We start from the raw sequence: 17,792 nt of genomic DNA, 5'->3' as shown, positions 1-17,792 counted from the left end.
AGAAATGGAAGAAGTAGATTTAATAATAGGAGCAAAATATATTATACCCATTGTACCATCAAGAACATATCTCGTAGATCATGTGATTGTAGTAAAAGATAAAAAGATTGTAGATATTGTAAAAAAGAGTCAAGTAGATGAAAAGTACAAAGCAAAAGAGGTTGTACAGTTGGGTGGTGGTGCAAGAGCTGGTGACTCTGACTTGGATGAATACATATTGACTGCAGGATTTTTCAACATGCATTGTCATAGTGCTATGACACTGTTGCGTGGTTATGCAGACGACGTCAGTCTTTTGGATTGGTTGACCAAGTTTATTTGGCCTGCTGAAGCGAAATGGGTCGGTGAAGAGTTTGTAAAGTTGGGTACTGAATTGGCTTGCTTGGAGATGATCAAAACCGGTACTACCTATGCAAATGAAATGTACTATTATCCAGAGATTGCTGCAGAGGTGATGGAAAATAGTGGTATGCGTGCTACTGTATCTGTACCAATCATCAAGTTCCCAACCATCTATGCAAACAATGAAGCAGAGTATTTGGAAAAGGGTGAGAAATTCATCGAACAATACAAGTCCAACGAGATGATTCGTCCTGCTTTGGGACCACATGCAGTCTATACTATCACTGACGAAGCTTATCTTCGTGTAAAAGAGTTGTCAGAGAAACACAACCTCGTCATCCACACTCATCTCCACGAAACTCACGTAGAAGTGGCCGACGAAGAAAAACTTAATGGCAAACGACCATTGGCAAGACTCGATGGTTTGGGTGTTCTCTCTGAACGTTTAATTGCCGTTCACATGACCCAATTGACCAAGGAAGAGTGTCAATTGGTCGCTGACAACAAGGTCAATGTGGTTCACTGTCCAGAATCCAACCTCAAGTTGGGTGTCGCTGGCATTTGCCCCGTTCATCAATTGGAAAAATGTGGTGTCAATGTTTGCATTGGTACAGACTCTGCTGCCTCCAACGACGACTTGGACATGTTGAGTGAAATGAGATGTGCTGCTCTCGTCGACAAGCTCTGCTACAATATGACTCTCAAATCAGAGTTGGAACCAAACCCTCAATCATCTGGCGTCACCCCTTCACATCGTATGCTCTCCATGGCTACTATCAATGGCGCCAAAGCTTTGGGTGTCGACAAGGAACTTGGAAGTATAGAAATTGGAAAATTTGCTGATATCGTTGCCATCAAAGTTACCAGTCCACCCATTTATGATGCTATTTCTCATTTGGTTTATGTTGGTACAAATAGGTATGAAATTCATTAATCAACTTGTTGTTTATTATTATTTAAATATTAATCATTGATTTTTAAACTCTCTCTCTAGGGTAACTGATGTTTGGGTAGGTGGAAAAAATTTATTAAAGAATACTGTACTTCAAACAATGAATGAAGATGAAATTAGAAAAAAGGTTATAGAGTTTAGCAAAAAGATTAAAGATATTCGTCCAACAACTGGAACTATTGTTATTCAATAATAAAGAAAAGGATTTATTCAAAGAACAAAAATGCTTTTCTTTAAATATTGCACACAAATCCAAACTATTTTTGTTTTTTTGTTATATCAAATAGTTTAGTTTACAGTGTTTCACTGTCCAAAAAAAAAAAATACCAAATGGGCATCAATGGAGACCCTCAACGGTTTGAATATAACAATTGAAATGGATTTGTTTGACACATACATCTAAAATTAAAATTCTACGCTCCCTTACTAAATGTAAATATCTTCCACCCCTTCAGTTCTAGCCAACATACGCTATCCTTACAGAATTCCATCCTGTATGTCAATTCAAAGACGGAAATGACAATCTGGTTATTGGAATGCAAAACCTTTCAAGGTATATCGTGGTAGAATGTCCTCTGTCGCCATAGAACCCAATCAATTGTCTTGTATTATTTAAATTGTTGGGTTAATGAAATGATTCAAACATGTTTATTGAATCACTTGTACAACAATTTAAATAATACAATGGCAATTGATCCGTATCTCTTGTCAAAAAAAAAAAAGGTAAATATTTATAAATGCTCAAACAAAGTATGTAAAAATAAAACGCAATTAAAAAGATATATTTATTTTTTTAATATTTAAAATCTTTTAATAATCTACAAGAATTTGAAATGGCATGAGTTGATTGAGCAGTCCATTTACAGGAAAAGATATCTAGGACACGAAGAGAAGGACACATGTTGGCAACCATTTGGAGACCGGCATCGGAAACATTTGTATTTCTAATTTCAAGAGTCTCTAGATTAATGTTTGAACGAACAGCAACCTCGATGACCGCACCATCTCCAATGCTTGTAAAACTGGCGTTTAGGTATTTCAAATTGGTACATTCTCTGCCAATACCAATGATACTGAGATCAGAGACGAGCGAGCAATTCGAGACGTTGAGAGAAATAATGTTTTTACAATAGGTGGATAGGGCGAGAATACCTACTTCACCAATAAAGGTTTCGTGGATGTTGACCTGCTTGAGTAGTGGACATCCAACACTGAGCTTGATAAAACCAGTGTTTGAAATCTTGGGACAAGAGGAAAAGTTGATCTTTTTGAGGTACTTGCTGCGTGTCGACAATTCAATGAGGGCAGTATCTGTGATACGAGTGTTCTTGGCACACTCTAGCATCTTGAGCATGGTGCATTGCATAGAGACGGCGCCGATTCCCTTGTCACTAATCTTTGGACAGTTGTTGCAAATCAACTTTTTGAGTAGCTTGTTGTAGGCTGCAACGTTGGAAAGAGTGTCGTCAGAGAGTTGTGTTCCACTAATGTTGAGTGTATTGAGGATGGCAGTCTTGATGAGTACCACACGAATACCCTTGTCGGTGATCTTGTGGCATTGGTCGACACGAAGCACCTCGAGATTCTGGAGATAGGGTGTAATGAGACGAAGACCCTCGTCGGATATTAAATCACAACCCCACATGTAGAGTTCACGGATGGCACAGTGTGAGAGAATGGAAAAGATGCCTTGGTCGCTGATCGAGGTACCCGAGCAGTTGAATGTCTCGAGGTAGAGAATCTTGCTAAAACGAAGACCGTTGAGGGAGCGGTCCGAGATATTGGGACACCCGTCGACACGCAACAACTTGAGGTTGACCAAGCTAACAAGCATGGGTGGGATGACCTTATCGGTGATCAATGGCAAGTTGGAGCAATAGAGTTGAGTGAGTTGGCGACAATAGCAAATGAGCAGGTCAATGACATGGTCGGTGGTATGAGTGCATCCGCTAATGTTGAGAGAGGTCAAGTTGATGAGCTTGGCAAGGTTGGACATTGCGTTTTCACTAAACTGGAATCCACCATCGATACGCAATACTTCAAGTGTTTGGATTGACGAGACAGAAGTGAGTGCATCGTCAGAGATACCCTTGCAACCAGTGAGATAGAGTTTTTGGAGGTATGGTAGTTCCTTGGCAATGATGGCGATCGACTGGTTGCTGACTTGGTCAAGGTATGACAAGTTGAGCATACGCAGAGATCGACACTGGTGAACGAGCGAAGAGAGGGCACTGTCACCACCTGGGAAGACTGATTGGTCAATACGCAGGTTCTTGAGGTTAGGTAGCGACGAGGCAATCTGGGTGAGGGTGAGGTCCGAGACACGTGGGTTCGAGTAGAGGTAGAGAGAGTCGAGCTGTGGCAACGAGCCAATCACCTTGATAATGGACATTTCATTGATCTTGGTGACTTGGCTAAGATTGAGCACTTGAAGGCTCTTGAGTGCCTCGAGACGCTCGACAGCTTCATCGGTGATATTAGAACAACCGTCAAGACGGATCACACGCAACATACTACATCTCTGGGTGACCAAGAGGATAGACTGTGAGGTGACACGCTTACACTGTTGGAGGAACAGTTTCTGCAACTTTGGACAATGCAAAGCAAGTGTCGAAATGGAAACATCCGAGATAAAGATACACTTTGCAAGATTCAACACTTCGAGATTCTTCCATTTCAGTACCAATTCTGAAACTGAATTATCGGTAATAAGTGTATTGTAAGCGTAAAACGAACTAAGGTTGAGTACCTTGAGCTCGGTGAATCCAAAATCATTGATAAACTTGATGCCATTGAGACAAAGTGCTTCCAACTTTGATAGACGTTTGGCAATATTGATAATGGATCGGTTGGTAATACGAGTACAACCACTCAGCGAAAGAGTACGCATATTCTTGCACTTGTCGGCAATAGTAGCGACAGAGTCATCAGTCAATTGGTAGCAACCGTTGAGATGAATCTCTTCGAGATTTGAACAATTTCTAACCATTGCCTTGATGGATGCATCATTCAAGTGTGTACACTTGTTGAGATTGATCGATCTAAGTTTTGGCAACTTGGTAATCACCTTTATAAACATTTCATTACTAAAGTTGGTGCAACTACTGAGATTCAAATACTCTAACGATTTACAATCCATAAACGATGCCAATAGTGTATCATCGACATTGTGATGATGGTTTTGGTTAACATAGATATTCATCAAGTTTTGACATTTCTCTTTAATCAAATGACATTCATCATTTGGTAATGTACCAATTGCATATTGTGGACATTTTGGATCATTTAAAAAACTAAAAAGAATAAATAAATAATAATTAGAATCAATATATATTATATTATATAATATTTGTTACATACATATCAGGACCCCAACATGGATACATTTCAGAATCGATTGGAATTAAAATTGGAGGTAAAATGGCAGGTTGTGGAGTTGTTTGGTAGACAATATTTACATTATGGTATGGTGATTTAATTTGTTGTTGTGGTAATGGTTGATAGATGGCTTGTGGAGGTGAGGCAAATTGTCCTCCAATATATGATGGTGGAGATTGTTGTTGTGGAGCAACATATGGTGGTGGTGGTTGTTGTGAGAATTGTTGTTGTTGTTGTTGTTGTAATTGTTGTTGGTATTGTAATTGTGCTTGTTGTTTTGGATCCAATGCTTGTTGTTGTTGTTGTTGTTGTTGGTGTTGTGGTACATGATTGATATTTGGTGGGGATGAACCTGGTACAGATGGATAGAATGGGTAGTTGCTTGGACTAGTTCCACTCACATTGTATGATAGTACCTCTCTTGCTGGTTGTTGTTGTTGTTGTTGTTGTTGTTGTTGTTGTTGTTGTTGTTGTTGTTGTTGTTGTTGGTTTGGTAATTGGTATTGTTGTTGTTGTCCATTACCATTCATTTGTTGTTGCTGTTGTGGAGTATAGAATGGAATTTCATCATTGTCTCCACCTACAACTGAAGGGTATTGATGATACAATGATGATGGTTGTTCAATGTCACTCGTTTGTTGTTGAGGTGAAAGTTGTTGAGGTGAGGCTGTAGTAAATACCTCTCCATCTCCAGCTCCTACAACTACTTCATTATTACTCTTGATAGTGTTGTTGTTGTTGTTGTTGTTGTTGTTTGGATTATTATTGTTATTATCTTGTAAACCCATAGTTGCTATGTATTATATTATTATATGTATTCTTTTTAAAAACGAAACGAAACGAAACAAATGACTTGATAATATTATATTATTTGTCCTTTTGTAGTACTACTGTCAGTATTGTATTATTGTATTGTATTATAGTAAGTATTATTGTCAGTAAGTATATATATATTATTAATTATTAAATAAGCTCTCTCTCTCTCAATGCTTTAAACAAAATGAAGAGAGTCAGAAGTAAAGTGAAATTAGTCAATGAAATATTTGTATTTTGTCAAATTAAATTAAATTACAATCCTGAAGAAAGAGGAATGCCACAATCGGTTTCCATTCTTTTGTTCTCAAGAAATGTTGTTTATAGGGGGAGATGAGGAATCTGTTTAAAACATGATTGATGTACTACATACTCATCCCCCCCTATTAATACAAAGTATCTTCTTCCTCCCTCTTCTCTTTTAGATCTTCAAATTTCCTTTCAGGTTTGGTTTGCTTTGATGGCCAAAGTCATGGTTACAACAACGAAAGGTTGCCGATGAATTCATTGTTTCAAATTGTATTGGTATGCGCCACGATGGTGGCAATCTTGCTCGCTTAGACTCTATTCATTCGAAAGAATTGAAATGGTAAGGGAACAATCATATGTTTGCCCTTCTTGTGAACCAAAGACTATTTCCAAAAGTAGGTTTTAAATTACAATGATTTATTTCATTATTTTCAATCCTCTCTATCTATATTTGTTAATCTATTAATACAATCCAACTTCCTTCTTCTTGCCATCTTGTTTCCACTTTGGAAGCTTGGCAAAATCAGCACGGTTTTGAGACAAAACAACTAAAAGTCGGCGTCACTCAAATAAAGCTATAAATATACAAAAGTATGAGTAAAAGGGTAGATGAAAGGTTTGATATTGTTGTTGTTTAAAGAGCCTATTACATACCTCGAGTTTAGCTGGGTCAAGAGTCTTGTCGGCCTTGGCCTTTGCCTTGACAGCGTCAACAAGGTCTTTGATTTGTGGGTTTGGTCCTTGCAAGGTAGCACCTGCCTTTGGTGCACTGGTAGCAGCAGCTCCATTGAATGAGACTGGTGCAGAGGCAGCAACTACTGGCTTTGGTGCAGCAGCTACTGGAGCTGGAGTTGGCTTTGGTGCAGCAGCTACTGGAGCTGGAGTTGGTTTTGGTGCGGCAGCAACTGGAGTTGGTTTGGGTGCAGCAGCAACTGGGGCTGGCTTTGGAGCGGCGGCAACTGGAGTTGGCTTTGGAGCAGCAACTGGAGCTGGGGCAGGGGTAGCCTTTTGCTTGGCGATTTCAGCCTTTATCTTTTCAGCTTCAACTCTAATATCGTCGATCTCCTTTTTAATAGAGATGGTATCTTTAATTAAACCAGCTAATGTTACGAGTTGTGACATTTCCTAATATGTGTGTGTTGTGAAGAGAGTATATATATATATATATATATTCTTTATATTAATATCAAATGTTGTATAAAGTTGATAGTTGATAGTTGGTAGTTTGTTATTGTTCTTTGTTGTTTATGCTAAACTTTGTATCTATCTATCTATCTATAACAGAGAATAAATGAAGTTGATATTATATATTTACATACACTTTTGATTTGATAGTATTCTTCTTGAAAGCTCATGCTTTGGCTTGCTACTATTGGGTGTGTGGTGAGGTGGGAATGAATGAAGGTGAATAAAAAATAGATGCATTACTTCGATCCCTTTCAATGAAATCCCTGCCACCTCAAAGATATTAATTTTTTTTAATTATTTTTTTGTTTTATCATTTCAAATTATTTTTTTTGTGAAGATCTTATTAGAGAGGACGACTACTATTAATATGGTTCAAGAGAAAACTAGAAATATATAAAGGTTTGTGTTACAACTGTAATCGATATAGTGAAATAGTGGCAACTGTTTAGGGACCTGTTTAAAAATCGGTTGATTTCTCTTGAGAAGAGGCGTGACGGGAGAACGGCGTCCTTCCAGTTGATAAGTGTTGGTTGGCTCAACCAGTACACCAAGAAACCAAATGGAGAAATATGGAGCTTCAACACGCTCGTACGAGTGCCCAACTACGAATAGGTATCAACAAACGGTACACTGGTTTGTTGGTCACTCTTCATAGTTGGGTGCTCGTGTTGAAAGGGAGCCTGCCTTTTTATATTTATCATGTATGTTGACAACAAAGTTTATAGATCTAGTTTATATATATGTTTTTAATATTCCAAAGGAGATTCTTTTGTACTGGAATATTAGTTATATATTACTTCAATGCCAAGGAAACGAAAAAAAAAATCGAAAAATGAAATAAATCATATGAGACGCGTCTCTCTTTTTCATCATCATAGGTGTGATCTCTGAGTGACAATAGATTTGTTCATTCATTATATAATATATTGACATATTCAAGAGAGATAAGAAGAATGGCAGGACCAGCTCAAAAGATTAGCACTGTCATCATCAAGATGGTCAGTTTAGCAAATACTGGATTCTACTATACTACTACAAAGAGCGCTAAATTGAATACAAAGAAATTGTTATTAAGAAAATATGACCCTGTCGTTAAACAACATGTTTTATTCAAAGTATGATCATTAAACCAACAGCAACAGCAAACAACATCATATAGATAGTCATCATCATTAATGAGAGATGATGATGATGATGATAGTGACGAGACTCAAAGAAATGATCTTTGATCATTGATAGAAACAACATGTTGTATTAATAATCATTAAACTCGTTTTTTACAGGAAGAAAAGATTAGCAGAAGAAAGAAATAAGCAAACAAACAATTGTAACGCGATAATAGATAGATAATGTTTAATATATAATAGTTTTTTTTTTAAAAAAAGTAGTAACATCAACCTCAACTACTACGACTCAACACATGTGCACGACCAATACTTGTATATAATCGATACAATAATAATAATAATATAACGATAAATAATAATAATATAATAAACTAGTGGAAAGAGTTTATTACTACCAAACAATTTAGATAGATTGGACAACAAATCATCAAAAAATGATTGTTATTTTGGAATGGATTAGAATGAACTAGTTTTATTGTTTGATAGTTATAACCCTTTGTTAGAGGGGGTTCAAGAGCGAACAGCAAAAGAGATATGAAATGAATGGACAATTAGTTAGTCCATCATCATCTATATTGATAGTTGCCAATTGAAAACTATGTGGTTGCTTAATTAATTATTATCATTATCATTATATTGCTGAAATTATATACGTATTTATAATATATATATGTTGGTGGTAGATCATTGAATCCTTGATCATCTTGATCTTTTTAAAAATTACCTGTATTAAATTAAAAACTGGTTGGATGATCGATGATATCTATGGATTCATTTGGATTTGTTTGGTTGGTTGGTTGGTTAATTGTGTTGTTGTTTGGATTATACAAAATTTGTTACATCAAGTTTGTCGATAATAATATACATGTAAGTGATTTATCGATTGTTGTTATTTGTGTGTGATTATGGTTGGTTAGCTGTGATTATTATTAGTTATAGTATTCGTCTTATTATTATTATTATTATTTTTTAAAAGTTGTTATTTGATAGATATATATATTATTATTATTATTATTATTAAAAGAAGATCTTTGTTGTTTGTTGTTTTTTGGAATTATTATTATTCCAAAAAAATATTTACCAACCAAATTGATATTGATTTCCAATTAATTAATTTTAAAAATTAAATATTTAGTTTAGCTTACTGTACAAAGATAGTTATTGATAATCATATCAATTTCTTTTTCGTTTGATTGTTTTGCTTTTTGTTGAAGTTGTAACAATCTTGCACGATGTTTAATTGGATGAAAAGTATCTTGTAATTCCAACTTTTTTAATAAATAGGATATGTGTCAATGAATGGGTTGATCAACTTATATAACTATATATTTTCTCTTTCTTGACTTACGATGATTGTAAATAATTTTTCAGCCATTTCTTGCCATCTTGTTTTCTGGTTATCACTTATTTTCTTTTTCTCGTCAAGGTGGATGTTGAAATCCTTCAAGTAGTCCTTGAACACTGGAAAGACCATATGCTTGGGGTTTTGTACAGGTGGGTTGTCATCGGCATCAGAGTCGACGAATGCGAGGTATTGTTTCATGAGGATCGGCATCTCACGGTCGATATCCTTGTAAAAGGCAGGTTGGTTGTCTCTTGCCACCGACGATGACGCGGTAGTCGCCGACTCGCGCTTGGGTGTCATTTTGACAGTGGCACTGTCACTGACCGATCTCTTGCGATGCATTTTCTTGTTGTTGTACGAGTTACTGTTGCCGTTGTTGTTGTTGCCGTTTCCGTTGCCATAGTGAGAGGTGCCGTTGGCGTGACTGTGAAGGTAGTGTGGTGGAGGTGGTTGATGGTAGGGATAGTATACTGTGTTTGTGAATTGTTGTTGTTGTTGTGAATGTACATTTTGGTTGTTACCCGATCCAGAAGACGACGACGACGAAGCAGATGCCGACGACATGGATTGTTGTTGTTGGTGGATGTTGGCATTATTAATAGCCGTGTTGGAAATATCGGCCATTATATTTGGTGGTACACCAGCCCCATTTTCAGCAACCATACCATAGTCGGCCACTACAAATGGTGATATTGGTGCTCCACCTACATTAACAGTCGCCGATGGATATGGATAAGGATATGATGGAGCTCCATAACTATGATTATGATTATGATTATTTTGATATGATTTTTTGGCTAATACAAAAAAAAATACATTAATATCAAATTGTATAGTATGGTGATTTGGTGTGATTGATTGAATGGATGGGATAAGTGTGGGGTGGGTGTGTGATTGATCAGTCAATCAATCAATCAAATTTTTTAATTTGATTAAATCTTTGAATTGTGTGTCGAATTGGATCTACCCCCACCCACACCTCCATGTCAATGTCAACCCACTTTACACCCCACCTATCAAATAAATGGGGGGGGGGGGGGGGTGATGAGATGAACGAGCTGCTTATGTTTTTTGTTGTTTGAATCGGGTGGGGTATAAGAATGAGATTTTCATGAACATGATGTTTGTTTGTCAATTGGCAGGATTGTCATGCATATATACCACACACTCACACACTCACACATCTTCCTCTTGTTGATATCGTTGTGAAACGAACTATAACAAACTGTGTTTAAAACTCTCTTCCACTACGATTTGGGTACTATTACTGTTGTGTTGTTGATATGGTGTGTTGATTGATAAACTCTCTATAGAGAGTAGAGTTCCCATATAACCTTTTTCCAAAGGTAGATACTATTCTTTTTGAATGAATGCTTTTTGTTGTTGTCTTTATATATGATTACCCAAAGTTGAAACTACTAAACAAAGATTGATGATTTGAAGAAGAAGAGCAAGAGAGGAAACTTACATTGTCTTGAGAATTTCATTTGCATCATGATGTGATGTCCTGCTGAAGGTGGTGGCTGAGCTAGAAAGGGATTCGAGTATGGATAGGACATGTAGGTAGGTAGGGAACCTGATGCCGTTGTGGTTTGAGTATGGTCCATCATGGTTGTGTCAAAGCTTTGTGTAATGTGTGTATGAGTGTGATTGATTGATTGGCCGTATCAATGGGAGGGATTGCCGGAGAACTATAGAATATATCGATATATCTAACTGTCTGTCTGTTTGTCTGTCTGAAGTTACTAATGTCTGTCTATCTATTTATCTATCTATTATAGTAATCTGAAATCAAGGCATTAATATGTTTGTTGTTGTTGTTGTTGTTGTTGTTGTTGTTGTTGTTGTTGTTTGTTTATTTGTTGTGTGGCTATTGACTATTAATGGCTAGTTAATGTAGATAGATTGATTATGATGATGATGATGTAAACCTATAATATAAACAAACAAACAAAGAAACCAAACTAAACAAACAAATGGTGAGGGTGCGCAATTAACGAATGAAAGAAAACTGTGAAATGATTGTTCTTTCTTTTGTTGTTGGTGTGCGGACGCAAGTATGCCCTTTTTGTTTTTTTGAGAACTGAATTGGAGGAGGAGGAAATATAATATTATATATTAATCTATTATTTAAAATTATTAATAGGTTAAGTTTGGTCGGCTAGCAGTAGTAGGAGTACTTGCCAGCTTGCGCGCAATAATAAAAAAAAACAACACAGTATGGATGGACGGGCGACTGAGAGTGGGTGGATGGATGTTTATTACTCACCCCCAAGTGGGCACACAACATCGCCTGCCATGGCGTGGGTGTGTATGTGTATGCGTGGTGGTAGTGCAAAGAGTGTGGGGGTAGCTCATGCACGATAATAATAATATTATTATTATTATTTATAATTTAAATAAATAATAATAAAAAATACTGTCATCCAACTTGTGTTATGTGCGTGTGTATCATGTCTCTCTCTCTCTCTTTGTCTTTGTCTCTATTTGTGTGTGGATGGGTGATCTGTCTGTCTCTCTCTGTCTATCTATCTTATTACTCCAACTCCAAGAGATAACATAGCATTGTTCATTACTCTTACTCTTACTCTTCTTTTCTTCTTCTCTTCTTTTTTTTTTACAACATGTAATCTAATTTGTCATATGATATTTATTTATCATGTGATTAACCTACCTTGTAATGTTCTAAACTATTTCTTCTCTCTCTCTTTTTGATTTGAGTGATGATTATATTGATATTATGATATAAATAGTAATACTCTTACTACTTGGTATACTCTGCTCTACTCTACTCTACTCTGGGTTATTAAAAATATTATTCAAAGAGTATTCTTTTTTGTTTGTTCTTTTTCAAAACAGGCCAGCTCTCTAAAATAAGAACAGTTTTTAGCCAAAGCAAAAAAGGGGGGCAATAGGTCGACCTCATTTGGGGTTGAGTTTTCCCAGCCCACTAGTATTTAAATATTTGCTCTTTTTGGGGTGTTGTCTTTTTTATTTTTATTAAAGGGCACCCATTTTTTTGATAGGGGGTACAAGAAAGAGAACGGTGGTATCACACACACGCTGGCTAGTGATCAACAAGATTGGCAACGACCGTCACGGTATAGGGTACAACAACAAGTTATTTGGGTAGTTCTGGGATAGGTGGTGGACATCTTGGTAAATCAATACCTTCCAATTCCAATAGTTTTAACTTTAAGCTTAAATCCATCAATACTTTTAATTCCTATAGAGAGAGAGAAAGATTGTTGTTAATAAAACGGTTATCATTATAATTTCATTCATTGGAGAGTGAGAGGAGAGGAGAGGAGGAGATTATCTTTATCTTATCTACCCCCACCAATTTCATTAATGAAACGATTTGAGGTGGTGATTTTCACCTCCTCTCTCTCTTTTGATTCTCCAATTCAATGATTCTTTTCTTCTTATTCTTCTTGTTACCTCGATAGTTTCAGCACACTCTGTTGGTTTGTTTGTTAAGATTTTACAAGAATCAATAAAGTTGGCAATGTCGTCCCTGCTATTTGATGATAATTCCGTGGTCTCTTTGGCAATGACAATTGAAAAGTAATGTGAGATATTCTTTTCATTCTGTTGTTTGTTGTCTCTCTTTTGTTGTTGATCTTTCTTTACATCTGAAGAAATGAATGTAATATCATTCAATTTCACAGTATTTGTAATTTGAATAGATTTATCTGCACATTGAGATGGATTTGAAATGGAAGTGCCAGAACTCGATAGTGAAGATGAAGTGGATAGTATACTAGATTGAGATGGTGTCGATGCGAGTGGAGGCGATTGATTGGATGGATCTGGAATGAATGCATATTGGTATTCCTGGCAATCAGATGACAATTTAACAAACAAGTGTGTTTGAATCACCTTTCCACCTTTGATGGGACGTTGCAATTTAAAGAACAATCCTTCTTGCATGATACTGACCTTTTGGTTCTTCATAATGTCCATGATGCCAGTATTGATCTGTTGTTTGAGTTTTTTGATATCTTCACTTTGTGAGTGATCGTCTTCTTCCTTTTCAAAATGAGGGTTTTGTTTCTTGTTGGCTCCACCAACATATTGTTGTCCCCAATTGAATGCTTCCAGTGTAGTTGGTTTATTATCCAATGCTGTAACGGTAGATTGTCTAACAGTTGCAAGTACCTTTGGGAAATCCATATAACTTGCATTCATTGTATCCCATGTTGTACTATAAATAGATAGATAAAAATAAGTATTCTTGTTATTATTTTATGTTTCTTTTTACATACTCTAATAAATTAAAAGTAATACAATAAAGTTCTTCAAAAGCATGTTTATGAGAAAATAGAACTGGGAATATTGGATATTCTGGATTACTATCCTCATTGATTTTGAATTGATCTAAAAACATTTGAGTCAAGTTGATACCGGCAACTGCAACTGGATAATCTCTCTCTTTTCTTTCGATGTTGGTTTGAACAATCTTTTTGAATTGTTCACTATGACTAGTTGCAAAATAGACCAAATTTTCAAGACCAAAAATACCCATACCTCTAAAATCAGTGGCTGGATCGGTTCCCTGGAATCCAAGTATTTTCCATTGTTCCGATACTCTACTCTCCAATTTTACATCTGGGAATGTGGTTGTCCATAATTTCATCAACAATGCTTCATGTTCTGGTGATTCTTTACTATACATTATACTCTTTCTACTTTTCATTAAATTTAATTTATGTTTCTAAAAAAAAAGTTAGTAAGAAATTATTATAATTATTATTATCTTTTTTTTTTTATACATACTTGATAATAATACACTTGTTTTTTTAATTCTTGTGATACAATTCCTTCATAGATCTTACGAAGTCTATTATTGATATCTAGGGTATCCAATTCATCAATGAGAGAACGTGCTTGATTTTGATCCTTGCTAATAGCCTTTGATACAATTGAATTGATAAATGCCAATGCATTTAATTGAATATCTACAGTTGATGATGATAACAATGTAACAATTACTGAATAGATATTAACTGGTTTAGATGAAGGGTTTGATTTCTCTTTATCACTTCCATTACTATCTACAGATGATGTTAATGGAATGGTTGTTGGTTGTTGTGGTTGTGATGTTGATGATGATTGAAGTTTGAATCGTGGGAAATGGTTATCACATAAATCTTGGTATCCACCACGATTTAAAGTACAGTAGAGTGTAAGAATAGATAGGACGGATTTTAGAATATTTGGATTAGAGTTGGGATCCAACATTGGTAACACCCTAGATATCAAAGTTGCATTGACCGTATTGGCACCTGCATCCGATTGCATTGCAGTTTGAAGTGCTGTCAATGCATATGACAACGTATTTCCAGTCAACTCTCCCAGTTGATCACCAATCGATACAAATCCATCCTTTTCAATAAACTTTTTAACATTTGAGTCATCCTAGAAAGAAACAACAACAACAACATTAGACTGTTTATATTCAAGTATACATCATCTATTACTCTCTCTTTAACTATATTACATACTTTTAATACTTCTTTTAAATCGAAAAGAGCCTTTTTCTTTAAAGACAAGTCGTTGAGTGATAACAAGATAGAGTCGATGGTTGGTCCGCTGATATTAGCAGATGATGGTGAATGACTGCTTCCACCACCACTGGCACCTGCAATGACAGGGGTAGTTGATGATGGAGATGAAGATGATACTGGGATACTTCCGCTACTTCCACCTAGGTTGAGTGCTGGTGCAGCGGCAGCAGAAGATGGTCCTTGGACAACAGTTTGTGATCTTGGTGATAGAGATGGATTGTGGATTGTACCAGATGACGAAAGTGGTGGTGATGATGGTGTTGGGATGGGAGATGATGGAGCAGATAAAGGAGAAGGACTAGTCGAAGTTGGTGATGTATTGGCAGCATTATTAGTAGCAGTATTATTGTGATGTGTACCAAATCCACCCAAGAAACTATTCTGAGCTACACTATTTAATCTTTCTCTTCTCTCACCTTTGATGAAAGAGAATCCAGTTTGTTGTGGTGGTGCAGTTCCTCTGCTACTGATCGTTGTACTCTTTAATGACAATTCACATCCATCTGTAATTAAACCAATATTGTTTTTCTTTTATTAAAAAGATAGATAGATAGTTAATAAACTATATACAATAGATAGATGTATCTACTATTTATAACATACATCAATAACAGTTCCATTTGGAATAGTTGCAAGATGATAATCGAGAGATATCGATGGTGTGAGAGGGATAGAGAATAGTACAGCAATCTTTGTAATCAAATCTTTGATATCAATGGGTGTACTCGTCGATGTCTCATATGTCAATGCTTTTGAATTTTTGTTGTATTCTATTGTTAGTTTCATCTCTTTCTCTCTTTCTCTATATATATATATATATCCCTATTTAATTGGATCGATGTTCGATGTATAGATCCTCTAATACTTCTACTACTACTTTTACTACTAATACAAAAGAAATGATAGAGAAATGATGATAGAGTGAGTGAGTGTATGATCCTCTCGAATCGGATCTTATCTTGGGTAGTTAAAGAATTATTGATAATAAAAATAATAAAAAAGTTAAAGTGCAGCGGAGGATGATTCTTTTGCCAATGCTGCTATGGGTTGCCTATAAAAATCAATTTTTAATATCTTATCTTGGATGTCTGTATTTTATCGGTTGGCTGCAGCCCATAAAACTTTACTTTTCTCAAAGACTGTCATTCATTATTTATATATCCATGTAATATATATTGAATGAAACTCTCAATGAGATAATAGTCTGTGTTAATTATGTGATGTACAGAGAGAGGGAGATATACCACTAATTTAATCTCAAAACCATTTTTGTATATCTGGAATCTTAAGATCGGCATAGTAAGATCTTTTTTTAGTTTGTGTGTGTCAATCAATCGATGACGGAGATAATTCTATTTGGCTAGTATTATCATCAATCGAACCGAGTATTATTATTCGTGGTGTACATTAACAATGATGATTATGTGAAGGATGGCTGGGTATCCAACTTAAGATGATTTCGATCCCACCGTCAAGCATGCTTCAAATTCGCAGGTCGTTTGTTTTGAAATTTTTTTTTAGAGTTGGATGGCTTCTTGACCAAGCCGTTTCTGTCTGCTGAGGTTTTCTTGCAAAGTGAACCACTGACACTTTATTTACTTTCATCACATCACAACAACATAGAAGTAATCTACAACTATTGCCAGAGATAGATAGATAGATAGAAAGAGAGAGAGAGAAGATAAATAGAGAACACCAACAGATATTTATCCTTCCTATCCTAAAGAGAGATTCTTCTATACATCGACAATCATCATCAGACACAGCGTATTCACAACACGCTACCCAACTCATTGTTGTTGTTGTATTAAAAACCAACAACAACAAATAGAGAGAGAGGCATATTGTAGTAGTAGTAGTAAACACCATACGGACGGTAGTTAGTGGAGACATACATATAAAGAGTAGGTAGAATTCATTCATTCAAATGATAGATAGCATAGATAAAGATTGATTGATCGATCGATTGATTGATTGATTGATTGATTGATTGATTGATTGATTGATTGATTGATTGATTGTTGATGATTGAGCCAACCTTCTCGATGAGAGTATCGAATCACTCACAAGCAACAACAACAATCAGATGGCAGATGACTGACATTTCAACACACACAACCACAACACATCATAACGATGAAGAAAAGAATTTCAAATCCATCTAATCACAGCAGTGGGTTCATCAATCAATCAATCTTTCTTTGAAATAGATCATCATTTATGTTTTGTTGTTGTTTAAACTAACCTTATTTGTTTGCTTGTATATTACTATTATTATTATCATTAGGTTAGATACTACTCTACTATTTCTTCAAAAAAGAAAATAATTGTACATTAGTTTAACAAACAGTATCATATCAACAATATAATATATATATATATCATATAATCAACAACAATCCTTTTAGAGAGTGAATCTTTAGTTTATCTATTTTCATTAATTAGTAAATTTAAAGTGTATGTAATCAGTCACCAGTTGATTCATCCATCATTATATACTAACCAACTTATCATTGATCATTGTTTATAAAAGTAGTGTATTTTTGTTATTTTCCTTTACTTTTGTAGTTTTAGATCATCCTCTCCTTTTTTTAATATATCTGTAGAATACATTCGTTTTCCCCCCAATAATAATAATAATAACCTTTTAATAATAATAATAATAAGAAGAAGAAGAAGATCATAATGCAAAAGAGTAAAGTTAAATTTCAAGAGTATCAATTTGCTCCAACAAAGGAAGAGGCGTTTATAAAGGCAGAACGAGCGATCAATCAATTCATAACCAAGAATCTTGTGAAAAAGAAAGATGGTACGTTTATGACGGCAGA

General features: G+C 35.5%; 6 protein-coding genes across 6 annotated transcripts; 2 read left to right on the top strand and 4 right to left on the bottom strand.

The window, feature by feature from the left end:
- Positions 1-4: 4 nt before the first annotated feature.
- On the top strand, positions 5-1,487 carry DFA_03467 (putative amidohydrolase; the record flags this gene model as incomplete). Its single annotated transcript, XM_004363013.1, has 2 exons — positions 5-1,260; positions 1,337-1,487. The coding sequence occupies 2 exons, from the start codon at positions 5-7 to the stop codon at positions 1,485-1,487; spliced, it is 1,407 nt and encodes a 468-aa protein (XP_004363070.1).
- Positions 1,488-2,087: 600 nt separating this feature from the next.
- Positions 2,088-5,460, bottom strand: DFA_03466 (uncharacterized protein; the record flags this gene model as incomplete). The annotated part of the gene is made up of 2 exons (XM_004363012.1): positions 2,088-4,587; positions 4,655-5,460. The coding sequence occupies 2 exons, from the start codon at positions 5,458-5,460 to the stop codon at positions 2,088-2,090; spliced, it is 3,306 nt and encodes a 1,101-aa protein (XP_004363069.1).
- Positions 5,461-6,282: 822 nt separating this feature from the next.
- Positions 6,283-6,856, bottom strand: DFA_03465 (villin headpiece domain-containing protein; the record flags this gene model as incomplete). The annotated part of the gene is made up of 2 exons (XM_004363011.1): positions 6,283-6,309; positions 6,389-6,856. 2 exons carry the CDS (start codon positions 6,854-6,856, stop codon positions 6,283-6,285), a joined length of 495 nt encoding a protein of 164 aa, XP_004363068.1.
- A 1,019-nt stretch (positions 6,857-7,875) lies between these two features.
- Positions 7,876-8,151, top strand: mrpl33 (ribosomal protein L33; the record flags this gene model as incomplete). The annotated part of the gene is made up of 2 exons (XM_004363010.1): positions 7,876-8,037; positions 8,086-8,151. The coding sequence occupies 2 exons, from the start codon at positions 7,876-7,878 to the stop codon at positions 8,149-8,151; spliced, it is 228 nt and encodes a 75-aa protein (XP_004363067.1).
- A 1,034-nt stretch (positions 8,152-9,185) lies between these two features.
- On the bottom strand, positions 9,186-11,004 carry DFA_03463 (uncharacterized protein; the record flags this gene model as incomplete). The annotated part of the gene is made up of 3 exons (XM_004363009.1): positions 9,186-9,317; positions 9,398-10,191; positions 10,863-11,004. The coding sequence occupies 3 exons, from the start codon at positions 11,002-11,004 to the stop codon at positions 9,186-9,188; spliced, it is 1,068 nt and encodes a 355-aa protein (XP_004363066.1).
- Positions 11,005-11,281: 277 nt separating this feature from the next.
- elmoA (engulfment and cell motility ELM family protein) lies at positions 11,282-17,577 on the bottom strand (the record flags this gene model as incomplete). Its single annotated transcript, XM_004363008.1, has 8 exons — positions 11,282-11,325; positions 12,566-12,620; positions 12,836-13,601; positions 13,663-14,111; positions 14,174-14,815; positions 14,902-15,492; positions 15,568-15,766; positions 17,525-17,577. 8 exons carry the CDS (start codon positions 17,575-17,577, stop codon positions 11,282-11,284), a joined length of 2,799 nt encoding a protein of 932 aa, XP_004363065.1.
- Positions 17,578-17,792: the final 215 nt, after the last annotated feature.

This window comes from Cavenderia fasciculata (genome assembly GCF_000203815.1).
Source record: "Cavenderia fasciculata unplaced genomic scaffold Scf_Dfasci-G-b-205a01.r1-3, whole genome shotgun sequence".
NCBI classification, from domain to species: Eukaryota; Evosea; class Eumycetozoa; order Acytosteliales; family Cavenderiaceae; genus Cavenderia; species Cavenderia fasciculata.
The sequence above is the reverse complement of the archived record's forward strand: the minus strand, read 5'-3'. Positions and strand labels throughout refer to the sequence as shown.